The 26088-nt window shown below is 45.4% G+C and overlaps 1 protein-coding gene across 3 annotated transcripts; it reads right to left on the reverse strand.

Annotated features, from left to right (window-relative positions):
- Window positions 1-2053: 2053 nt before the first annotated feature.
- LOC141052076 (SERTA domain-containing protein 2-like) lies at window positions 2054-10293 on the reverse strand. 3 transcript variants are annotated; one of them, XM_073549271.1, is made up of 2 exons: window positions 10102-10293; window positions 2054-6545 (listed from the first exon to the last, which is right to left on the reverse strand). In XM_073549271.1, the coding sequence occupies exon 2, from the start codon at window positions 6543-6545 to the stop codon at window positions 5481-5483; it is 1065 nt and encodes a 354-aa protein (XP_073405372.1). In that variant the 5' UTR covers window positions 10102-10293; the 3' UTR covers window positions 2054-5480. The 3 variants fall into 3 exon arrangements, with proteins under 3 accessions (XP_073405372.1, XP_073405373.1, XP_073405371.1); XM_073549272.1 differs by lacking the exon at window positions 10102-10293 and adding an exon at window positions 9574-9723; XM_073549270.1 differs by lacking the exon at window positions 10102-10293 and adding an exon at window positions 8383-8852.
- Between the last annotated feature and the right edge of the window lie 15795 nt (window positions 10294-26088).

The raw sequence follows: 26088 nt of genomic DNA on the forward strand, positions 1-26088 counted from the left end.
GTGCTCACCAGACATCTAGATAAGTTCCCTGGAAGGTCTAGTTTCCAAAATGGGGTCACTTGTGGGGGGTTTCTACTGTTTAGGCACATCAGGGGCTCTGCAAACATAACAACGACCGCAGACCTTTCCATCAAAGTCTGCATTTCAAAACGTCACTACTTCCATTCTCAGCCCTTACGTGCGCCGAAACAATGGTTCCCCCCCACATATGGGGTACCAGCGTACTCAGGACAAACTGGACAACTTTTGGGGTCCAATTTCTCCTGTTACCCTTGTGAAAATAAAAATTTGCGAGCTAAAATAATCATTTTTTGAGGAAAAAATGATTTTTTATTTTCACAGCTTTGCGTTATAAACTTCTGTGAAGCACCTGGGGGTTCAAAGTGCTCACTACACATCTAGATAAGTTCCATAAGGGGTCTAGTTTCCAAAATGGTGTCACTTGTGGGGGTGTGTTTTCACTGTTTAGGCACACAGGGGCTCTCCAAACGCGACATGGTGTCTGATAACGATTGGAACTAATTTTCCATTCAAAAAGTCAAATGGTGCTCCTTCCCTTCCGGACCCTGCCGTGCGCCCAAACAGTGGTTTATGACCACATATGAGGTATCAGTGTACTCAGGAGACATTGCCCAACAAATTTTAGGATCCATTTTATCCTGTTGCCAATGTGAAAATGAAAAACCTGAGGCTAAAAGAAAATTTTTGCAAAAAAAAGGTACTTTTTTTACCGATCAATTTGTGAAGCACCTGGGGGGGGGTTCAAAGTGATCACTATGCATGTAGATAAGTTCCTTAGGGGGTCTAGTTTCCAAAATGGGTCACTTGTGGGGGAGCTCCAAAGTTTAGGCACACAGGGACTCTCCAAACGCGACATGGTGTCCGATAACGATTGGAGCTAATTTTCCATTCAAAAAGTCATATGGTGCTCCTTCCCTTCTGAGCCCTGCCATGTGCCCAAACAGTGTTTTATGACCACATATGAGGTATCGGTGTACTCAGAAGAAATTGCCCAACAAATTTTAGGATCCATTTTATCCTGTTGCCCATGTGAAAATGAAAAAATTGATGCTAAAAGAAAATTTTTGTTGTAAAAATTAAAATGTCCTTATTTTCTTTCCATGTTGCTTTAGTTCCTGTGAAGCACCTGAAGGGTTAATAATCTTCTTGAATGTAGTTTTGAGTAGCTTGATGGGTGCAGTTTTTAGAATGGTGTCACTTTTGGGTATTTTCTGCCATATTGACCCCTCAAAGTGACTTCAAATGTGAGGTGGTCCCTAAAAAAATGGTTTTGTAAATTTTGTTGTAAAAATGAGAAATCGCTGGTCAACTTTTAACCCTTATAACTTCCTAACAAAAAAAAAAAAAAATTGTTTCCAAAATTGTGCTGATGTAAAGTAGACATGTGGGAAATGTTATTTAGCAACTATTTTGTGTCACATAACTCCCTGGTTTAACAGAATAAAAATTCAAAAATTGCAAAATTTTCTAAATTTTTACCAAATTTCTGATTTTTTCACAAATAACGCAAAAATTATCGAACTCAATTTACCACTATCATGAAGCCCAATATGTCACGAAAAAACAGTCGCAGAATCGCTAGGATCCGTTGAAGCGTTCCAGAGTTATTACCTCATAAAGGGACACTGGTCAGAGTTGCAAAAAATGGCCAGGTCATTAGGGTCAAAATAGGCTGGGTCATGAAGGGGTTAAAAGGGAACCTGGCACCAGATTCAAGCTACCCCTCAAACTGCAGGCAGCATGAGGGTGCCTGCCCCACTGATAAACTGGCCAGCTTCTCTCAGCACAGCTAGATGATAAACAAGTCTCTCCCATAGCGAGATACCGGTCTATCAGATACAGCAGTGCTGGGAAGAGCCAGCCAGGAACAGCACTGCAGAGCTCTGACTACAGTTGTCCAGCCAGGCTCAGATTCCTGCTGCCTGTGGTACGAGCAGCATGACTAAGGCAACACATTACCTGTATAGAAACTCTCATTGCAATCCATTTTAATCATCTAGTTCCTGAAAATACTAGTAATAAATTAAAGACATTTCTTTTCAAAAATTTTTATTTTTCTTAAGTTAGAAAAACAAAATATATTTCTCTCACCTGTACATATTGCATAGTCTTCTGTTAAACAAGATCTACTTTAAATAACATTTTTCTTCAAAACAATACGTGCAAAATCAAATGGCTCTTATCACATAAAAAAAAAAAATCTTAGAAAAAGCCTCTGAATTTCCCAGATGGACTGTTACAAATGATATCAGCTCCCCACTGAAGATTAGAGAAAAATCTGATTAATAAATCCACAACAAGTGGCCAATTGCATGGTTTGGATTACTATTAAAGGGAATCTGTCATCACATTTTCGGCCTATGAGCTGCCGGCACCGACATCAGGGGCTTATCTACAGCATTCTGTATTGCTATACATTGCTGCCCTGTTGAGGGCAGAGCAGAGTCCTGCAGTACGCAGGCACAGAGAGGTCTGGCGCCTGCGCACGGCAGTATTCTGCTCTGCCCTCACCACGGAGCCCTGACAGGCAGCAAAGAAGAGGTCATCACCGTTAGAAGATGGGAGGCGCCGGACCGCCCTTGGGTGAGTATAACATAACTAATTTTTCTTCTCTTTCAGGTTACATCGGGGGCTTATCTACAGCATTACAGAATGCTGTAGATAAGCCGCTGATGTTGGTGCCGGCAGCTTAGTCAAAAAATGGGGTGACAGATTCCCTTTAAGATGCCTCCCCTTAGCCATGTCCTTGTCTCAAGGGGTTGTCCGGTCTTTGACGCAACACATTTTTTTCCTATGTGACTGCGGAATTGTGACGGGGAGATACGCACACCCTCAGGATTCCCCTGTATGCTGTGCAGATGGGCGGTCACGTGACTGCATATATGTGACTTATACTCGTCATGTGCCGACTAGACTTGTGCTTCTCTTAAGTCTCTGCTAATGGGAGTAACCGGGTGAGACTAGTCTGCACGTGACTGCCCACCTACACAGAAAATACAGGGAAGTCGTGATTGTGTGCACATCCCTCGGTCACAGTTTGGCAGTCTACAGTCACATAATTACTGAGACCGGACAAGCCCAAAAACACGCCATACCTGTTATTGCCATATTAGAAAAAAAAAAAAAAAAGATAGTGGGAGAACCTTGATGTGTTCTGCCCACAAAAATGGCCACCACCTAAAATCTGACCTCCAGAAACAAGATATGATCAATAAGGGATATGGAGAATAGAGAGATAGATATATATCTCTCTCTATCTCATATAGACTATGGTCTGGGGTGGTGGTGTTTTTTTTCTGGCATAGAGCAGCCATGTTTTTCTCATCCTATACAACCGTAGTAGCTGTAGATTAAAGGGCGTAGTTCAGATCACAATATGGTCTCCTAAAGTGCCAATGGAGGCCAGACACACCGGAGTACCCTCAATCACTTACAAGTTAAGTAGGGAGACATGATTCCCAGCAGAGGGTCATCATTTGTCAGCCATTGGCACCCTAGGAGCCAAACTTTGATGCATAACGTGAATTACCCGTCGGAAGAGGCGTCCATCCTCCCACCTCTCCCATTAGAAACCATGAACATATTCCTGGGATACTAAGGAACCAGAACCTTATATTTAAGATATACCATCACATAAACACAATGATTGCTGTTGCTTAGCAGTCAATATTAAAAATCAGAAGCCACTTCCATCTTGTGGATGAACTTAATGCTAACAAATCATCCAACTGATACATTATATGGCTATTCCAGACAAGTCATAAAAAAGAAAAAAAAACACTTCTGCAGTCACTTAACATTTCACATTATTTGGAGTCTTATGCCCACTGGATTATAGAAGGCGTCAAATAAGTCATAAAAAAAAAAAAAAAAAAAAAAAAAGTTAGGAGGGAAAAGTTAAAAACAAAAAAAAACAAAACAAAAAACCTTTTATGCAGTGTTTGCCACGCTGTCAAGCAAAAAGACCCAACGAAAGCTGATGCATTCACTTCTCATAATGTAGGAGCAGAGACCCCAATTCCAGTGAGGTGTCACTAACTGGGCTGTATTTTGCAGTTTCAATATAGTGTTTTATTAGCAGAAAATGATCACTACAGGACTAGGTGTCTCAGATTCTGGTCCAGCCATACCCTTGGCAGCTTTCTGCCTATGCACAGTGTACACAAGAAGCTGCCAATCAGTGGTGACGGAGGGGGTTATACACAGCTCAGCATTTGAGCTCTGCTAAGAGAAAACTGACCATATCAACTGCTGTTCCCAGTAAACTAAGTGATATATCATCAGGATCTCTGCCCCTACATTATGTTGCTATCAAGTTACATGGCAAAAACCTGCTGAAATATTCCCTTTAATAAACAAGATACTCCTTGATAATCACAAAGATAATCGTTGCCAAGATATCATATGATTTCTATAAGATGGTACATTGGGGGGCATAGAAAAGGGAGAATATACAAAAATATTCATTTTAAGAACTTTGATTGAACATGGTATTGAAAATGTGATCATTCTGATTTCCCCCCCCCCCCCCCCCCAAACACGTCCGAAGATATCCCTGAATCCCCTCAGTGAACAGAAAAGGGAAGGAAAAAAAAAAAAAAATAATACTGATTCACAATTTTAGAAAAAAATAAAAATTGGGAGACGAGGGGCCGAAACAATGGCAAGCTCAAATTTTTGCCATGGATGTAAAACATGGGAAGGCAAGGAGGAAAAAAAAAAATAAAAAATAAAAATTGAACTCTAAGAAAATACTAAAAATTATAAAATAAGAACAGTAACAGTAAAATAATGGATTGGAAACATTAGCAAGAAAGAGGGCAGCGGAAGTGTTGCAAATATTATCCAATCAAAGTAAAGTGACCGTGTAGCGCACCAGACAGGAGACATTTACCCTCCCCCGCAGAAAAAAAAAAAAAACCTCTCTCTCTCTAGGGAATTAAGTTGTCCTAGTTACCAGAATAACATCTCACAGTAACAATTTTTTGCAGTAAATTGGTTCCCATGGACAACAAGCATCCCCCCCCATGTATTATTTTAGTAGATCTGCCTCCATGTTTGATCCTCCACAGCACCAAAGTCTTAAAAATTGCTACATAGAAAAGTACAAATCTTCACAGAAGACAAGGTGAACAGACTGCCCTCTGGGCATTTACCCCCAGTCCACCCCCATAATACATTATGGTATTAAGACTAGTTATATAAAAAATAAAAGGAAAAAGTAATATTTGGAGGCAATAGTCACCCCATGATCAGCCATAGCAGCATTGATCAAGGTGAAAATATACCACTGCATTGCTTCTGTAAACATTCAACAACCCTCGTTACTGGTCGGAGGCACTGCATCCGAACGGAACACAAGAAAACCAGTAAAGGATAGTGTCTGTGCAAAAGTCGCGTCATCTCACGGAGTTCTTCCAGCTTAGTAGTCCATAATGTTCTTCTAAAAAGTCAAGACATCAAGAACCAACCAGGATTTCCATGATGTTATCAAGGTCATTTGGCTCCCTAAGACCTTGACCTGAGGTATAAGATGGAAAACTGCAAGAAGAAGGAAACCATAGATCTTCTGAAAAAGATGAACGGCTGCTTAGGGCAGCAGTTTCTCTCTCAAACACTGATGTGTCTATATCTGAAAAAGGGTCATCAAAGAAGAGGTCATTAAGGTAACCGGAATTCATGATGTCGAAGTTAGCAAAGGCTGTCTCCGAAGCACTGAGTTCTTCGGAAAAGACTAATGGGGTATTTTGCACAGATAAGGCCTGAGAACTTATTTCTACAGAGCTTGTAGTGTCCATATCAACGGGAACATCCGGGACACCAGAAGCCAAGGAGACTACACTAGGCACTTGCTCCGCCAATGACGTGTCCATAGAGTCTGGGGTTTCTGAAAGGGAAGCAGCCAGAACCAACTCATTTATCAGTTCTATGTCTCGTAAAGAATCAGGGTTGGAGTTGAACAACTCTTCCTTTTCAATTGCACCTTGATTACACGATGGTTGAGAAAGCAATCCAGGACCAGTGTTGTTGGAGGACACTTCCTTGATTTCTGGATCCTGGGAGCCAAGAGGTTGCTGATTTTTCTGATTATTTTGAGGGCAACTATCATCTAAAACATTCTCCAGCTCTTTTAAAATGGAAGCAATGGCTGCAGTCAGAGCAATGTCCTCTTCCATGGAAGGCAGGATGATGTTCTCCGTATCTTGAGGAAGAGCAGAACCTATTCCCTGTCCAGCCGGTGGATCACATGCACCAGACATATTATCTTCTACATATGGGACATTACATGGATTTTCAAGGTGGATCTCCTCTTGGATGATTCTCAGAGTGTTGGCGATAAGAACATAGCGTCGTAAACTAGGCTCCATCATCGTTCGTCCCTTGTTGAACTTCTCGAGTGACATGTTTAGTAGGGATTGACGGAAGAAGACATAACTATCTGTCTGAAAGGACAGATGTCCATCTAGTTCAGATTCCTCACAGTCAGGAAACTTCCTCTTGATGCCTTTGGTAGGCATGGCCATCTGGAAATAAGAAAAAAACGTGGTCAATATATCATAAATACCATGTTTCGTAAACTTGAACTGCAATAGTATAATGCCAAGAGTTACAAGGTTATATGTTGTATATTTAAAAAAAAAATCCCACACACTTAAAAAGGGAGTTACTGGGGCCATCAATATCAGATCGGTGGAATACAGTCTCCAGGAACCTCTATTAACCTACTGCTTAAAGAGGCCACATTTGTTATGCCTCCTCCAAGATGGCCACTGCAGTGGCATTGGGAGCACAGGGGCAAGTCTGAACCATGCTTCCTGTGAAGTGGAGGCAAGGTGTAGCCTAACCTAGGTGGTGGACATCTTGGATGCAGAATGACCACAACACCGATCTCTGCAGAGGAAGACAAAATGGAGGGCACCAGGTAGGGTGACTATACATTACAAGTGTACAGTAAATGTTCATTGCCAGGGAGGAGGATCACCTCTTAAAAAGATGTTCTCAATTTTGAAAGTTATCCTCTAGATAAGGGATAACTTTCCAATCACTGGATGTCCGACTGCCGTGGCCCTGACATATCCTTTCAGCTTGGTTTTCAGAACTAGATTACTACTTCATTCATTATTATTGGGAGAAGCAGAGATTGCAGAGTACAGCGATCGGCTGATCTTTGGCATTCCCATTACTAATGGAGGGAGCAGAAGTCCGAATGATTGATCACCGGTCCGCTAATTGTCAATAGGACTGCCAGTGAGAGCCGAATACAGCAAAGTTTTGAGGTTTTTAGAGAATGACTCAACTAAGCAGAAATGGGATCCATTGTTACAATCTCCGAGGATGTCCCAACCAGGGCACACACCCGACAGATCAGATGCCCATGTGCCATAACAGGGATTAAGGGGGTAATCAATATAGCTCCATGGTCAAAGTGTCCGATCTCGTGCTTATTATGGGGTGTATGAGACTGAAAGGGGCTTGGAGAGTTTCATCCTAGATGTTTTATGCTCTACACCAGTGGTTATCCAGCCGTCCCAGGCAGAGTTCTACTACTGCGCCAGATGGGGGGCACCGCTCTAGGTACACGCAAACAAAACTGTCAGAACTGGGGGCCAAATTTAAGGATGCGTAGTAGTTAGCATGGTGACACTTAATTCACTTTGTATATTGGGAGGATTTAGAATGTCCACGATTACATCTGAAGAGAACCGATGTAATAACTTTCTGCAGTGAGATATCAGCGCAGAGCTCAGACACTGGAAACTAATAGACAAGCACATTTTCTTTTTCTTCTTCCTCAGAGCTGCAAGGAGATCCTATTACAAGACAAGTCTCATCTCTAATCCTCCCCCACCTCTGTATGAAAAGCCCACCCTCCCCCTCCTTTATCACCGACTCCTCCCTACTCTGCTGGGATTCAGAAAAACAACCCTGCTACCATTTTACAAAATCCCAACATCATCCTCCTCCTGTAATGGGAGGTAGCAGCACAGGTGCAATCATATGTGCAGATGAAGTAGGAGAACGGCATCTCTACATACGAGAGATGGAGAACCTGACCGGTTAGTGATCGCCCCCCCTGTAATCCACTGCCAATACCACCACCGAGACCCCCGGACACTCAATTCCGGTTATGCTCATTACGGCAATATCTGGTCTACTTCATGTACAAGAAGGAAAAACTGCTCTGAGCAAAATCCTAATCACAATTATACATAGTATACACACAAAATAGATCATGTCTTTGCCTTAAATATAAGGAATGAGGTCTACAGAGCCCCCTGAAACTCTACATATGCTTAGTAAATGCTACACTATGTCCGTGTACCCCATAATCAGCTATGCCCCTTCCATCACACCAAGTACCACAAAATCAGCTGTTCCTTCCATCAAAGCGGGAGCCACAAAATCAGCTGGTCCTTCCATCGAACCGGGAGCCACCAAATCAGCTGGTCCTTCCATCGAACCGGGAGCCACCAAATCAGCTGGTCCTTCCATCGAACCGGGAGCCACAAAATCAGCTGGTCCTTCCATCGAACCGGGAGCCACAAAATCAGCTGGTCCTTCCATCGAACCGGGAGCCACAAAATCAGCTGTTCTTTCCATCGAACCCGAAGACACCAAATCAGCTGGTCCTTCCATCGAACCGGGAGCCACCAAATCAGCTGGTCCTTCCATCGAACCGGGAGCCACCAAATCAGCTGGTCCTTCCATCGAACCGGGAGCCACCAAATCAGCTGGTCCTTCCATCAAACCGGAAGACACAAAATCAGCAGGTCCTTCCATCGAACCGGAAGACACAAAATCAGCAGGTCCTTCCATCGAACCGGAAGACACAAAATCAGCAGGTCCTTCCATCGAACCGGAAGACACAAAATCAGCTGGTCCTTCCATCGAACCGGAAGACACAAAATCAGCTGGTCCTTCCATCGAACCGGGTGCCACCTAAATTGGCTCTGCCCCTTCCAACGCACCAGGTGCCCATCCAATGGGATTGGCCCCTTCCAGTGCTGAGGAGTAATCCCACCCAGTTGGCCCCACACCAGACCTGCCCCTTCCACCACACCAGGTTGACTCCCAATCACCACTGCCCCGTGTTCAACACGGAGGTGAAAGCCAATCGCCTGCCTCTGCCCCTTCCATCGCCCCAGGTGCAACCCAATCGCCTCTGCCCCTTCCATCGCCCCAGGTGCAACCCAATCGCCTCTGCCCCTTCCATCGCAGTAACCCCCAATTGCCTCTGCCCCTTCCATCGCACCAGGTGCCACCCACCCGATCGGCTTAACCTGTTCCAATGTGCAAGGCTCCACCCCTCCCCCAATCAGCTGCGCCCCTTCCAGTACACGGGGGTCCAGTAGCCCAATAAGTCAAACGCAAATAAGGTTCCTCTAAATCGCAATAAATGGACGGCAGAGCCGCAATGTGTGCATTACACCACAGTGACTGTATACACTATACTAGGCATAAGACACAGCAGAGCGCTCGTAAGCGGCCATGTACCGCAGGATGACTGCCGTGCAGCCACAGCCCCAGCAATGGTCACAGTGAGATACTTACACTTTCGCTGAGCGCCGGGTGCGGAGCAGCTACCGGGTATCGCACATCTCCCTCCCTTCCCGCCGCCGCATTCAAGTTTAGTATCTACAACTACAGCAACGGTCCGCCCACCTGTGACGCAAAGCACCACGGGAACTGTAGTGTCCCAGAGCGTCCCAAGCAGTAAGATTCCAAGGCGGAGGGGACTACAATTCCCGCAATGCAATTGGGCAGCGGGACGACGCATGCGTAAAGTGTACAGCTTGATTAAAAGAGTGGGTTTTTAATTTAAAGAGACAGCGTATAGGTGAGCGGTAAAGTTGCATGTGCTGAAGCCAGTTGTTAAGGGACTGTGAAGGTCTAGATTGGTGCTGGATTTAGTTTGTTTTTATGTATGCAAATTCCTCCTGTGCTGCGGAATATGCTGGTGCTATAGAAATCGGGGATAATATTATAGTGATGCAGCGCAGCGGCAACACTTGTCAACCCAAGCAGTCCTGCAGCGATTACCAGAGACCCCCAATAACCCCCCGACCCTGTGACTCCTACCTGATCATGCAGTCCGCAGGGCGCACCACACTCAATATTTCAGCCTCCCCAGCGAGGAAAAAAGTCAGTGTTTCCCCCAGGCTTCATGCTGCACAGTTAGGATTTGTCCCCTGACACCCTCCTTTCAGCTGCACTCACACACGCCCAGCCCCTCTGCTTCTCCGTCCTTCCCATTGGCGGGGATTGCGACCTGGCATGCGAGTCACGGCATCCGATTGGTTGAGGCTGTGTGGTCCCGCCCTCACCTCAGCTGCTCCTCCAGCCTTTACTATTGCGCTGAGGCAGAGCAGCGTGGAGGGGGTGGGGAGCCCGTCACCTCCATACCAGGGCGCCCTGACAGCTCCCAATGTGCACAGTGACCAGGCACGGGGGACACACTCACATTACTCTTCTCCCATTATAGGGGACGACCACCCGTCCGTCACCCCCTCCATATACACAGGTCGGGGAGGAGGTGGGGGCTGGCTAGATGCAGATAGTCCTATTACAGGTCATGGCTATGAATCTTGAGGGCATTGCTATAGATCCCGTACCATTATACAGCCCAAATAAGGACGGGGCGACATGGCGGGACTCGCCGATGTATGACTATGTTGGAGCACTTGTCTTATCTATTGCATTTTTTCTGTGCTGTGTTGTGCATAAATATGTGACTTCAGATTTTGTATTAGTCTATGCCTGATGAAGAGACCTGAGTAGTCTGGAAAGCTTGCAATGTGTTACCATCTTTTCAGTTAGCCATTAAAAGGTATCAACCACTGAGGACTCTCAATTCTGAATATTCTTCTATCTACTGGCTAACACGGTACAAAGATATACATCTTTCCTATATTTTAAAGCTGTGATTTTGCTGTAAAAAAAAAAAAAAAGATGTGCACGTAAGATTAAATTGTACGGCAAGTGAATCGTTTGCAACCAATAAGGAGAAAAATACCAAACAGGTTTGGAAACCTAAGTTGCTCATACAGGAGAATTCTTTGGCCGCAGCGTCACAATGAGACACCATAGGAAATCGGTAGATGTGGTGTAGCCATAGCCCAAGGAACCATTCACAGGTGTCGGGTACGGCCGGTTTAGACTCTTTCAGACTATAATCCACATCTGATACAGTGACGATTTGCATCCCAAACATATGAGTCACCTCTGCCCCTCCCATCGCGCGGAGTGACCCCAAGTTGCCTCTGCCCCTGCCATCGCACGGAGTGACCCCAAGTTGGCTCTGCCCCTGCCATCACACGGAGTGACCCCAAGTTGGCTCTGCCCCTGCCATCGCACGGAGTGACCCCAAGTTGGCTCTGCCCCTGCCATCGCACGGAGTGACCCCAAGTTGTCTCTGCCTCTTCCATCACACGGAGTGACCCCCAAATCACCTCTGCCCCTTCCATAGCATGGAGTGACCACACCCCAATCACCTCTGCCCCTTCCATAGCACGGAGTGACCCCAAGTCGCCTCTGACCCTTCCATCAAATGGAGTGACCCCCAAATCACCTCTGCCCCTGCCATCGCACGGAGTGACCCCAAGTCGCCTCTGCCCCTGCCATCGCAAGGAGTGACCCCATGTCGCTTCTGCCCCTGCCATCGCACGGAGTGACCCCAAGTCACCTCTGCCCCTGCCATCGCACGGAGTGACCCCAAGTCGCCTCTGCCCCTGCCATCACATGGAGTGACCCCAAGTCATCCCTGCCCCTTCCATCACATTGAGTGACCCCCAAATCACCTCTGTCCCTTACATCGCATGGAGTGACCCCCAGTCGCCTCTGCCCCTGCCATCGCACGGAGTGACCCCAAGTCGCCTCTGCCCCTGCCATCACACAGAGTGACCCCAAGTCGCCTCTACCCCTGCCATCGCACAAAGTGACCCCCAATCACCTCTGCCCCTCCATCGCATGGAGTGACCCCAAGTCGCCTCTGTCCCTTCCATCACATGGAGTGACCCCCAAATCACCTCTGCCATCGCACAGAGTGACCCCAAGTCGCCTCTGTCCCCTGCCATCGCACGGAGTAACCGCAAGTCACCTCTGCCCCTGCCATCGCACGGAGTGACCCCCAGTCGCCTCTGCCCCTGCCATCGCACGGAGTGACCCCAAGTCGCCTCTGCCCCTGCCATCACACAGAGTGACCCCAAGTCGCCTCTACCCCTGCCATCGCACAAAGTGACCCCCAATCACCTCTGCCCCTCCATCGCATGGAGTGACCCCAAGTCACCCCTGTCCCTTCCATCACATGGAGTGACCCCCAAATCACCTCTGCCATCGCACAGAGTGACCCCAAGTCGCCTCTGTCCCCTGCCATCGCACGGAGTAACCGCAAGTCACCTCTGCCCCTGCCATCGCACGGAGTGACCACAAGTCGCCTCGACCCCTGCCATCGCACGAAGTGACCCCCAATCACCTCTGCCCCTCCATCGCATGGAGTGACCCCCAGTCGCCTCTGCCCCTGCTATCGCACGGAGTGACCCCCAATCACCTCTGCCCCTCCATCGCATGGAGTGACCCCAAGTTGCCTCTGCCCCTCGTTGGTTTAGATTCTTTCAGACTATAATCCACGTCAGATACAGTGACGATTTGCATCCCCAACATATGAGTTGGGAAACCTTCAACCTCATTCACATGTAACAGTATCTGTGCATATTTCTGTCTACACATCAGAAAAAAAATCAGCTACGGAAATAAGTAGCAAGATACTGAGGACTAAATGTGAATCTGGCTAAAGGCGCAGTCAGACAGTCATGTAAGTTGGACAGCAACGCACAGACTGGCTGGCTGCTCTCCCTACCTGAGACAGCTGCATTGAAATACATGACGCTGTCACGCTCTTGTCAGAAGAGCCGCCGGCCAGTCCGCGCACTGCGTCCTTCTTAGACCATATTTGCTTGTCCATTTTTCACGGATAGAACACATATCCATTACAGTCTGTGAAGGTGCTCACATTTCCCTATTTCTTTTTTTTTACAGACCACAAAAAAGAGATGTCAGGTTTTGAGCACAGTCATGGATCTACAATTAGCCTTCACGGTTCTGTGAGTATCACGGACCATGCTCAGATGCCGTCAGTGCACGTGCTGTCTGTGTTTTTTTTTTCTTTTCTTTTTTTTTTTAGTATTGCAGTAGGTAGGAGATGATTTGCAATAATTAATTGATGGAAAAAATAATCAAAATCTGACACTAAACAGTGGTGAAAATCAGACCGGATTTTGAGCCTGAGAAAAGTCCCTGACATCTGAATGAGGCCTTAAGGGCATGTCACACTAAGCAATATCGCTAGCAATATCGCTATAACTAGTGACGTTATAGCGATATTGCTAGCGATATCGCTATGCTTGTTACTTACCTACGACCGCTCCCCCGCTGGTTATCGCTGATCACGCGAGAACGTCCTGGACTGTTTCTCGTCATCAGCTTCCTGCTGTGACGACGAGCGACGACCGTGGAGCCGGGCGGGAGGACGCAGGATCGCCTGGTGTGACAGGTAAGTAGCGACCCCCGTCCCCAGCGATGTTGCTGGTGAGATCTGCCTGTGTGGCAGCTCACTAGTGACCACTTAGCGATGTACCAGCGATCCTGACCGCGTCATGTCGCTTGTCGGGATCGCTGGTACATCGCTAAGTGTGACAGTACCTTTACACTCGTGCAGATCTGCTGACTGCAGAAATCCGAGTGTTAGGGCGCAATCAGACGGCCATATAACACAGACGACGATCGCATGGCCATGCTGGGACTGGCCGACGGCTCTCCTGGCCTGACCTAACAGCATGTATTTCTAGTTCACACCAGTGTATTAAAAAAAAAAAAAAGAGTTTTTTCATCCATTTTTATATGTCATCCTTTATAAAAATTTACACGAACAAATACAGTTTCCTGTGTTAAAAAATTGCCATGTATCCATAAAAATTGGATGCTTTATGGTCAAACCATACACTTGAATGGGAGAGTTTCATGTGAAATATGGCAGAGTATATCACATGCTGCAGTTTTTAATTTTTCTCACGTGCAGTTTTGGCCAGCGAAAGAAAAAAAAAAGAATATAAATATATATATGTGTCAGTTATCTCAACATTCCCGTTGATTAACATTTGTGAGTGCTGTGAGTTTCTTTTCCCTGACAGCACTGCACTTGATCCACATAGATCCGTGTAGATTTAAGCTGCGTTCACACATCCGTGTGATTGTTACCGTGGGAGAGAAACGGATCAATGGCCTCCCAGGTGTTATCCAAGTTGCATGCAATTTTCTTCTGTTAGTCACCCCCTCTTTTTTTTTTTTTTTTTATAACTAAAGCAGGTAGACTGTCTGAACTTTTTTATCTATTGACTCTTGGCAATAGATCAGTCTAAAGGGCCCGTCACACTAAGCGAGATCGCTAGCGATATCGCTAAAGCGTCACCGATTTTGTGACGCTGCAGCGATATTGCTAGCGATATCGCTATGTCTGATACTTACCTCCGACCGGCTCCCCCGCTGTCTATCGCTGATCACGTGAGAACGTCCTGGACCGTTTCTCGTCGGCCGCTTCCTGCTGGCGCCGACGAGCGACACGTGGACGCGGGCAGGAGGACGTCTTCATCGCCGCGTCTGACAAGTAAGTAACGACTGCCGACCGCTGCTATGTCGCTGGTGAGATCTGCCTGTGTGGCAGCTTACTAGCGACCATGTAGCGACGTACCAGCGATCCTGACCGCGTCATATCATGTTCGGGATCGCTGGTGCATCGCTAAATGTGACGGGACCCTAAGGGTACCGTTTCACATAGCGACGCTCCAGCGATCCTGACGACGATACGACCTGGTAAGGATCGCTGGTACGTCGCTACATGGTCGCTAGTAAGCTGCCACACAGGCAGACCTACTCAATGACGCAGCAACGATAAGCGATCTGTATAACGACCTCGGCGGTCATTGGGACCTTGTCACACAGCAGCTATTCTGATGACTCACGCCTGCGTCCCTGAGTTCTGAGTCGCTAATGAGGTCGCTCGTCGGCGTCAAACACAGCGATGCATGCTGGCCAGCGGGACACCAGCGATCAAAAAATGGCCTAGGACATTCGAGCACGATCAGCGATATCCAGCAGGGGGGGGCAGCCGCAGGTAAGTGTCACACGTAACGAGATTGCTGGCGAGGTCGCTGTTGCGTCACAAAATATGTGACGTTTCAGCGATCTCACTAACGATCTCGTTATGTGTGACAGTCCCTGTAGGCTATGTTCACACGCTGTGTTTTTTTTTGTGCAGGCAAAACTTTCTTTCTTGGCAGTAAAGAAGCTGCTTGCAAAATGCAGGTTTTACTGCGTTTCCTTGCTGCATTTTATTGTCTCTTGTGCATGTTGCTAAAGTTTAGTGCCCCCCCCAAATTATCATAATGCAACTTCCTTAGGTTTTTGCACCAAAACCTGATTTTTTTTTTAATTTTTTGCTCATTTTTTTTCACTTTCTATGGGTGGAAAAACAGTGCAAAAACATGGATCGCACACAGAGGACACGGACCCATTATAGCCATCTGAAACCGGCCTTGGGGCTCGTGCACACAACCGATTTTCTTGGATGAGTGCTATCTATGAATTTCTAGGATAGCACTCGTACCTATGATAGTCTATGGGGTCTGTGCACATGATCGATATTTTTTTCTTTTTGTTTTTACCCTTGGGATGAGTGTGCTGCTGATAAAAAAAAAAGAAGACTTGTCCAGTTTTGATCTGAGCGTCAGTTCAAAGTTGGCAATGCAAGTCTATGAGTTTGTGAAAAAATCGACGACATCCGAGTGCGGTTATGTTTTGACTGAGTGATGGTGTGGAGAATTTTTTTTTTCCTTTTCTCTCCACATCTCATAGGGAACCTAGCGTTCAGGCAGCATGAATCAGTCACTGGCTGTGCGATATTTTACTCTGAGACACTGTGATGTGTCATAGCAAACATGCCTTAACATGCCTCCGGAGACTACAGGGAGAGTCCAAAGATGTCCCTACCCGCTCCCCATGACAGACAGGACCCTCCATGTTCACATTTGAGGAGGATCTTCGAGTGGATCTGTTCCAAAAATCACAGTATGAGCAGTCGGGTATTTTTCATGTGGATTTTGGAGCAGATTCTGCTTTAAAATTCATGTGAAAAAAAAAATGCTTCAAATAATCTGAATAAGCTTCTTTATTTCTGCCTGTCCTGCTACAAAGAAATAAAAACATTCTATTTTTTTTTATGTCCTTATGCACAGAATATTGTGTACCGCCAGTCACAGACGCAGGCACTGAGCGATCTTACGGCAAGTATAATGCATTGCAAATTCTTTACGCCCACGTTTCCTGAGAGTTTCTTTGCAGGAAGCAAGACTTCCTGAGGAACCTGTGGAGGACCCAGTCTACGACATTTGTATCTGAAGTCTATGCCCTTCTGAGCCAGGTACTACACCTGAGTGCTGCTTGGCGACACTCGAAAACCATACAATAAGTTTTATTTTTTTGGGGGCAGGGGGTTACACGAATAATGGGGCGAGTAAAAGACCTATGCTTACAAAACAACTAACAAAAAAACACATTGGCCTGGCCAATTAAACTGAGGTCCCCATGAAATCTAGTAGGGACCTTGTTGCTGTGCAAACAATGGAGAACAATACATAAATGGAGCAGCCACATTGGGTACATTGAGATGTAGGGAAGGTCACTGGAAGTATATACAGAAATGGACTATAAGGACTCCACCCCACTAGAGAAGAAAATCTAGAAAATGCTCCTTCCATTTCAGTCCCCTCCTCCGAGAAATCCTTACACCTTTCCTCCCCCACACCCTTCTACCCTTCTTTGAACTTTAGTCCTGTACTTTCCCCCAGCACAGCATGTCTCCTCTGCAAGGATCTTCTGAACCAAGTCTCCTTCTTCCACCACCAGGACCATAATAGTCAGTTGGCCTTCTTCCACAAGCATCCAACAAGCATGATAGAAAACCATGGCGGCCTCTAGATAAGGCGCCAGTCTTGTTCATTTCTCGGGTATTTAGACTTGGCCCCATGACCATAAAATGGGACTTCGCTGCTATATCACTTGCAGCCCAAGGGCAAACGAGGTGTTTCTGGAAGGACACCAGTCTGGTTTACTAGCCAATGATATTTTTAAGATGGTGTTCAGGAGGCCTGATTTTTATAGTACAGTCCCATGCATCACCACCTTTAGGGGGAATAAGTGTAGCAGTACCTCATTGTTACCCTGTGCCTTCATTCACTCCTTTAGGTGGGCATGGATTTTGGTGCACGTTTTGACCTAGAGTTTTTGGTGTCCAAAACTATATGAAATGGTTCCCCTCATCCAAATTTAATTTGGGGATAGTGTCTGGAGGAACTAAATATCTGACAAAATAATGAGACGTTCTCACCCCTACATCTCTATTGGGAGTCTATAGGTAAAGAAGACTATTTTGATATGCAGGTGAAATGGCTCAGTTTGGCTACATTCACACAACCATATTTTCGGTCCAAATGCTATCTGAAAAAAAGAAACTGATAGCACTCGGACAAATCTAAGGGTGTGTTCAGACTGACTTTTTTGAGGAGCTTTTAAAGCAGAACTTGAGTGGAAACTCTCCTGAAAACCCTCAAAAACTACTCAAAAATTTGGAGTTTGTGCGCCAAACTTTCAACAAAAAGACTTGGCGTGAACATACCCTTATTCAATAGGGCTGTTCAGATTATTTCAAACGGACCGAATTTCTGTATGAAAAAAAATCGCAGCATGCACTAGTCTCTTCCGTATAATGATTGAGACTCATCTATGGGTGCACAAAATAAAAAATCGGATCATCCATATAGCATCCAATGCTTACGGATACCTTGCAGTTCCTTACCATAGGAAACTCTATTTGGTCTTGTAAATTTTAATAACTGCTGATCAGAGTTTTGATCAGTGGGATCCAATTTTCTCAAAGGATGAGGGAAATAAAATACTCCATCTTCTCCATTCTGTTAGTCTGTGAAAATCAGACTGCACTCGGATGATATCCGAGTGCAACCCCATGTTGAACATTATGCACAGCAATGTAAAAAGGAGTCTCTTGTCACTTCTTTTATAAGTGCTTCACAGTTTGGAAACTGTGAGACAGTTAAGTAACATGTTCATTCTTTGAGCGGCTTCATACGGAATCCGCCCCCCTGTTCTTTAGTTGAAAGGTCAGAGAAAAGACGCAGTCAGCAGAGCCACCACAAAAAAAAAATGCCATAACGCCGCTTCTGGAAGAAGACTGCTGACTTTTTTTCTGAAGACACTTCGGGATTAAAACTTGTGCACATAGCCCTAGACTGTACAAACACAGAGTTTTTGACATGTGTCTGTTCCAAAAATGGCATCAAAAACTTTAAGAAAACCTGTTAATTCCTAAGAGAAATCTGCTTTGCTGTTCATAGCTACTTCTTCGTATGAACTCCCAGAAGGTGCGGGACGGTGGTGGTCATCATCAGCTTTTCTGGTTACACAGGAGATGTAAACAGGACTTAAAGTGCTCTCAAATCACTGTTTTTTGCGCAAAAGTAAAAAAATTTGCCATACACCTCTCATTCATTTTAGTAACATTTTCTCCTCTCAAAAAGCTGTAGAGGAACCAGGGGGAGATAAGACCACCATGCAACGGCCAGATTTTTTTTTTTTTTTATCCTGCATCAAAAATTGGTGCAAATTACAACAGAATTAATTTTCTGTCTTTAGATTCATCCAAGATGCTCCGTTTTTTTTTTTGTTTTTTTTTTTTAAGAGTCATGCACCCAAATTTAAAACTTTTACTAACATTAACTTGGGTGTAAGATTACCTAGTACCAGACCTAATAAATGTCTGAAATGTTCACTTTTCCGTGGAGCAAAAATGATTTTTTTTTTTGTGCATGTAAATATTCCATTGGACTTTTCTGTGATCCGGCCTTGTTGACCGCTATTTCAATTTCAATGGGGCATCCAGTCAACCTTACCATAGGTAAAGAATCTCAGATCAGCGGGGGTCCAGCATCGGCTCCACACTGTCTGGAAAGGTAAATACTTATAATGTAATTACCCTAGACAAACAAGACTATAGGAGGGGGATGGAGGTGGTGTTGGAAGAGAACATCTCAAATGTTTGGGCCTTAAAGCCCTCCATGCACATTAGACGGCTGATGGAGGAACGATCATTCGACCAACACAGTGTAAAGACCCTCATACACATTACTTCAGTGGTTGACAAAGCTGCCAATATTTATGGGTTTAGTTCACAGTCTAGTGTATGGGGTCCCTGACGATTTCTGACTGCTGATCCTATTGTTGTTTGTGAGATAAGCCACCATCAGAGGAGTCCATCATGGCTCCCTCATATAGAGCAAAGGAGCACTTGATTGATCCCTTATGTGTATGTGGGGGCCTTGGAAGGGAAGCCATTGATATTGCCTATAGTCTGTGTATAGGAGGCCTCGGAAGAGAAGCCATTGATATTGCCTATAGTCTAATGTGTATGGGAGGCTTCGGGAGAGAAGCCAGTGATATTGCCTATAGTCTAATATGTATGGAGGCCTCGGAAGAGAAGCCTGTGATATTGCCTATAGTCTAATGTGTATGGAGGCCTCAGAAGAGAAGCCTGTGAAATTGCCTATAGTCTCGTGTGTATGGAGGCCTCAGAAGAGAAGCCTGTGATATTGCCTATAATCTAATGTGTATGGAGGACTCGGAAGAGAAGCCATTGATATTGCCTACAGTGTAATGTGTATGGAGGCCTCGAAGATAAGCCTGTGATATTGCCTATAGTCTAATGTGTATGGAGGCCTCGGAAGAGAAGCCTGTGATATTGCCTATAGTCTAATGTGTATGGGAGGCCTCGGAAGAGAAGCCTGTGATATTGCCTATAATCTAATGTGTATGGAGGCCTCGGAAGACAAGCCTGTGATATTGCCTATAGTCTAATGTGTATGGAGGCCTCTGAAGAGAAGCCTGTGATATTACCTATAGTCTAATGTGTATGGGAGGCCTCGGAAGAGAAGCCTGTGATATCGCCTATAATCTAATGTGTATGGGAGGCCTCGGAAGAGAAGCCTGTGATATTGCCTATAGTCTAATGTGTATGGAGGCCTCTGAAGAGAAGCCTGCGATATTACCTATAGTCTAATGTGTATGGGAGGCCTCAGAAGAGAAGCCTGTGATATTGCCTATAATCTAATGTGTATGGAGGCCTCGGAAGAGAGGCCATTGATATTGCCTGTAGTCTAATGTGTATGGAGGCTTCGGAAGAGAAGCCTGTGATATTGCCTATAGTCTAATGTGTATGGGAGGCCTCGGAAGAGAAGCCTGTGATATTGCCTATAGTCTAATGTGTATGGAGGCCTCGGAAGAGAAGCCTGTGATATTGCCTATAGTCTAATGTGTATGGAGGCCTCGGAAGAGAAGCCTGTGATATTGCCTATAGTCTAATGTGTATGAGGGGGCCTCAGAAGAGGAGCCATTGATATTGCCTACAGTGTAATGTGTATGGAGGCCTCGGAAGAGAAGCCATTGATATTGCCTATAGTCTGTGTATAGGAGGCCTCGAAGAGATGCCATTGATATTGCCTATAGTCTAATGTGTATAGGGGGCCTTGGAAGAGAAGCCATTGATATTGCCTATAGTCTAATGTGTATGGAGGCCTCGGAAGAGATGCCATTGATATTGCCAATAGTCTAATGTGTATAGGAGGCCTCGAAGAGAAGCCATAGATATTGCCTATAGTCTAATGTGTATGGGGGCCTCGGAAGAGAAGCCTGTAATATTGCCTATAGTCTAATGTGTATGGAGGCCTCGGAAGAGAAGCCTGTGATATTGCCTATAGTGTAATGTGTATGGAGGCCTCGGAAGAGAAGCCTGTGATATTGCCTATAGTCTAATGTGTATGGAGGCCTCGAAGAGAAGCCATTGATATTGCCTATAGTCTAATGTGTATGGAGGCCTCGGAAGAGAAGCCTGTAATATTGCCTATAGTCTAATGTGTATGGAGGCCTCGGAAGAGAAGCCTGTGATATTGCCTATAGTCTAATGTGTATGGAGGCCTCGAAGAGAAGCCATTGATATTGCCTATAGTCTAATGTGTATGGGGGCCTCGGAAGAGAAGCCTGTAATATTGCCTATAGTCTAATGTGTATGGAGGCCTCGGAAGAGAAGCCTGTGATATTGCCTATAGTCTAATGTGTATGGAGGCCTCGGAAGAGAAGCCATTAATATTGCCTACAGTCTAATGTGTGTGGAGGCCTCTGAAGAGAAGCCTGTGATATTGCCTATAGTCTAATGTGTATGGAGGCCTCGGAAGAGAAGCCTGTGATATTGCCTATAGTCTAATGTGTATGGAGGCCTCGAAGAGAAGCCATTGATATTGCCTATAGTCTAATGTGTATGGGGGCCTCGGAAGAGAAGCCTGTAATATTGCCTATAGTCTAATGTGTATGGAGGCCTCGGAAGAGAAGCCTGTGATATTGCCTATAGTCTAATGTGTATGGAGGCCTCGAAGAGAAGCCATTGATATTGCCTATAGTCTAATGTGTATGGAGGCCTCGGAAGAGAAGCCATTGATATTGCCTATAGTCTCTGTATAGGAGGCCTCGAAGAGAAGCCATTGATATTGCCTATAGTCTAATGTGTATGGGGGGCCACGGAAGAGAAGCCATTGATATGGCCTATAGTCTAATGTGTATGGAGGCCTCGGAAGAGAAGCCATTGATATTGCCTATAGTCTGTGTATAGGAGGCCTCGAAGAGAAGCCATTGATATTGCCTATACTCTAATGTGTATGGGGGGCCTCGGAAGAGAAGCCATTGATATTGCCTATAGTCTAATGTGTATGGAGGCATCGGAAGAGAAGCCTGTGATATTGCCTATAGTCTGTGTATAGGAGGTCTCGAAGAGAAGCCATTGATATTGCCTATAGTCTAATGTGTATGGAGGCCTCAGAAGAGAAGCCAGTGATATTGACTATAGTCTAATGTGTATGGAGGCCTCGGAAGAGAAGCTTGTGATATTGCCTATAGTCTAATGTGTATGGAGGCCTCGGAAGAGAAGCCATTGATATTGCCTATAGTTTAATGTGTATGGAGGCCTCGGAAGAGAAGCCATTGATATTGCCTGTAGTCTAATGTGTATGGAGGCTTCGGAAGAGAAGCCTGTGATATTGCCTATAGTCTAATGTGTTTGGGAGGCCTCGGAAGAGAAGCCTGTGATATTGCCTATAGTCTAATGTGTATGGAGGCCTCGGAAGAGAAGCCTGTGATATTGCCTATAGTCTAATGTGTATGGAGGCCTCGGAAGAGAAGCCTGTGATATTGCCTATAGTCTAATGTGTATGAGGGGGCCTCAGAAGAGGAGCCATTGATATTGCCTACAGTGTAATGTGTATGGAGGCCTCGGAAGAGAAGCCATTGATATTGCCTATAGTCTGTGTATTGGAGGCCTTGAAGAGATGCCATTGATATTGCCTATAGTCTAATGTGTATAGGGGGCCTTGGAAGAGAAGCCATTGATATTGCCTATAGTCTAATGTGTATGGAGGCCTCGGAAGAGAAGCCATTGATATTGCCTATAGTCTAATGTGTATAGGAGGCCTTGAAGAGAAGCCATTGATATTGCCTATAGTCTAATGTGTATGGGGGCTTCGAAAGAGAAGCCTGTAATATTGCCTATAGTCTAATGAGTATGGAGGCCTCGGAAGAGAAGCCTGTGATATTGCCTATAGTCTAATGTGTATGGAGGCCTCGGAAGAGAAGCCTGTGATATTGCCTATAGTCTAATGTGTATGGAGGCTTTGAAGAGAAGCCATTGATATTGCCTATAGTCTAATGTGTATGGGGGCCTCAGAAGAGAAGCCTGTAATATTGCCTATAGTCTAATGTGTATGGAGGCCTCGGAAGAGAAGCCTGTGATATTGCCTATAGTCTAATGTGTATGGAGGCCTCGGAAGAGAAGCCATTGATATTGCCTATAGTCTAATGTGTGTGGAGGCCTCGGAAGAGAAGCCATTGATATTGCCTATAGTCTGTGTATAGGAGGCCTCGAAGAGAAGCCATTGATATTGCCTATACTCTAATGTGTATGGGGGGCCTCGGAAGAGAAGCCATTGATATTGCCTATAGTCTAATGTGTATGGAGGCCTCGGAAGAGAAGCCTGTGATATTGCCTATAGTCTGTGTATAGGAGGCCTCGAAGAGAAGCCATTGATATTGCCTATAGTCTAATGTGTATGGAGGCCTCAGAAGAGAAGCCAGTGATATTGCCTATAGTCTAATGTGTATGGAGGCCTCGGAAGAGAAGCTTGTGATATTGCCTATAGTCTAATGTGTATGGAGGCCTCGGAAGAGAAGCCATTGATATTGCCTATAGTTTAATGTGTATGGAGGCCTCGGAAGAGAAGCCATTGATATTGCCTGTAGTCTAATGTGTATGGAGGCTTCGGAAGAGAAGCCTGTGATATTGCCTATAGTTTAATGTGTATGGGAGGCCTCGGAAGAGAAGCCTGTGATATTGCCTATAGTCTAATGTGTATGGAGGCCTCGGAAGAGAAGCCTGTGATATTGCCTATAGTCTAATGTGTATGGAGGCCTCGGAAGAGAAGCCTGTGATATTGCCTATAGTCTGTGTATTGGAGGCCTCGAAGAGATGCCATTGATATTGCCTATAGTCTAATGTGTATAGGGGGCCTTGGAAGAGAAGCCATTGATATTGCCTATAGTCTAATGTGTATGGAGGCCTCGGAAGAGAAGCCATTGATATTGCCTATAGTCTGTGTATTGGAGGCCTCGAAGAGATGCCATTGATATTGCCTATAGTCTAATGTGTATAGGGGGCCTTGGAAGAGAAGCCATTGATATTGCCTATAGTCTAATGTGTATGGAGGCCTCGGAAGAGAAGCCATTGATATTGCCTATAGTCTAATGTGTATAGGAGGCCTTGAAGAGAAGCCATTGATATTGCCTATAGTCTAATGTGTATGGGGGCCTCGAAAGAGAAGCCTGTAATATTGCCTATAGTCTAATGTGTATGGAGGCCTCGGAAGAGAAGCCTGTGATATTGCCTATAGTCTAATGTGTATGGAGGCCTCGGAAGAGAAGCCTGTGATATTGCCTATAGTCTAATGTGTATGGAGGCCTCGGAAGAGAAGCCTGTGATATTGCCTATAGTCTAATGTGTATGAGGGGGCCTCAGAAGAGGAGCCATTGATATTGCCTACAGTGTAATGTGTATGGAGGCCTCGGAAGAGAAGCCATTGATATTGCCTATAGTCTCTGTATAGGAGGCCTCGAAGAGATGCCATTGATATTGCATATAGTCTAATGTGTATAGGGGGCCTTGGAAGAGAAGCCATTGATATTGCCTATAGTCTAATGTGTATGGAGGCCTCGGAAGAGAAGCCATTGATATTGCCTATAGTCTAATGTGTATAGGAGGCCTCGAAGAGAAGCCATTGATATTGCCTATAGTCTAATGTGTATGGGGGCCTCGGAAGAGAAGCCTGTAATATTGCCTATAGTCTAATGTGTATGGAGGCCTCGGAAGAGAAGCCTGTGATATTGCCTATAGTCTAATGTGTATGGAGGCCTCGGAAGAGAAGCCTGTGATATTGCCTATAGTCTAATGTGTATGGAGGCCTCGAAGAGAAGCCATTGATATTGCCTATAGTCTAATGTGTATGGGGGCCTCGGAAGAGAAGCCGGTAATATTGCCTATAGTCTAATGTGTATGGAGGCCTCGGAAGAGAAGCCTGTGATATTGCCTATAGTCTAATGTGTATGGAGGCCTCGAAGAGAAGCCATTGATATTGCCTATAGTCTAATGTGTATGGGGGCCTCGGAAGAGAAGCCTGTAATATTGCCTATAGTCTAATGTGTATGGAGGCCTCGGAAGAGAAGCCTGTGATATTGCCTATAGTCTAATGTGTATGGAGGCCTCGGAAGAGAAGCCATTAATATTGCCTACAGTCTAATGTGTGTGGAGGCCTCTGAAGAGAAGCCTGTGATATTGCCTATAGTCTAATGTGTATGGAGGCCTCGGAAGAGAAGCCTGTGATATTGCCTATAGTCTAATGTGTATGGAGGCCTCGAAGAGAAGCCATTGATATTGCCTATAGTCTAATGTGTATGGGGGCCTCGGAAGAGAAGCCTGTAATATTGCCTATAGTCTAATGTGTATGGAGGCCTCGGAAGAGAAGCCTGTGATATTGCCTATAGTCTAATGAGTATGGAGGCCTCGGAAGAGAAGCCATTGATATTGCCTACAGTCTAATGTGTGTGGAGGCCTCGGAAGAGAAGCCTGTGATATTGCCTTTAGTCTAATGTGTATGGAGGCCTCGGAAGAGAAGCCTGTGATATTGCCTATAGTCTAATGTGTATGGAGGCATCGGAAGAGAAGCCATTGATATTGCCTATAGTCTAATGTGTATGGAGGCCTCGGAAGAGAAGCCTGTGATATTGCCTATAGTCTAATGTGTATGAGGGGGCCTCAGAAAAAAAGCCATTGATATTGCCTACAGTGTAATGTGTATGGAGGCCTCGGAAGAGAAGCCATTGATATTGCCTATAGTCTGTGTATAGGAGGCCTCGAAGAGAAGCCATTGATATTGCCTATAGTCTAATGTGTATGGGGGGCCACGGAAGAGAAGCCATTGATATGGCCTATAGTCTAATGTGTATGGAGGCCTCGGAAGAGAAGCCATTGATATTGCCTATAGTCTGTGTATAGGAGGCCTCGAAGAGAAGCCATTGATATTGCCTATACTCTAATGTGTATGGGGGGCCTCGGAAGAGAAGCCATTGATATTGCCTATAGTCTAATGTGTATGGAGGCATCGGAAGAGAAGCCTGTGATATTGCCTATAGTCTGTGTATAGGAGGTCTCGAAGAGAAGCCATTGATATTGCCTATAGTCTAATGTGTATGGAGGCCTCAGAAGAGAAGCCAGTGATATTGACTATAGTCTAATGTGTATGGAGGCCTCGGAAGAGAAGCTTGTGATATTGCCTATAGTCTAATGTGTATGGAGGC

This window comes from Dendrobates tinctorius, unplaced genomic scaffold, assembly GCF_039654945.1.
Source record: "Dendrobates tinctorius isolate UK_male_01 unplaced genomic scaffold, ASM3965494v1 ptg000158l, whole genome shotgun sequence".
NCBI classification, from domain to species: domain Eukaryota; kingdom Metazoa; phylum Chordata; class Amphibia; order Anura; family Dendrobatidae; genus Dendrobates; species Dendrobates tinctorius.

Excerpts from the sequence above, each read along its gene's own strand:
- LOC141052076 (XM_073549270.1), bottom strand. The coding sequence starts at position 8,838 with ATGGAAGGACCTGCTGATTTTGTGTCTTCCGGTTCGATGGAAGGACCT. Across the intron at positions 6,546-8,382 it reads AAGGAACAGCTGATTTTGTG|ATGGCCATGCCTACCAAAGG; the intron begins GTACTTGGTGTG and ends TCTTATTTCCAG.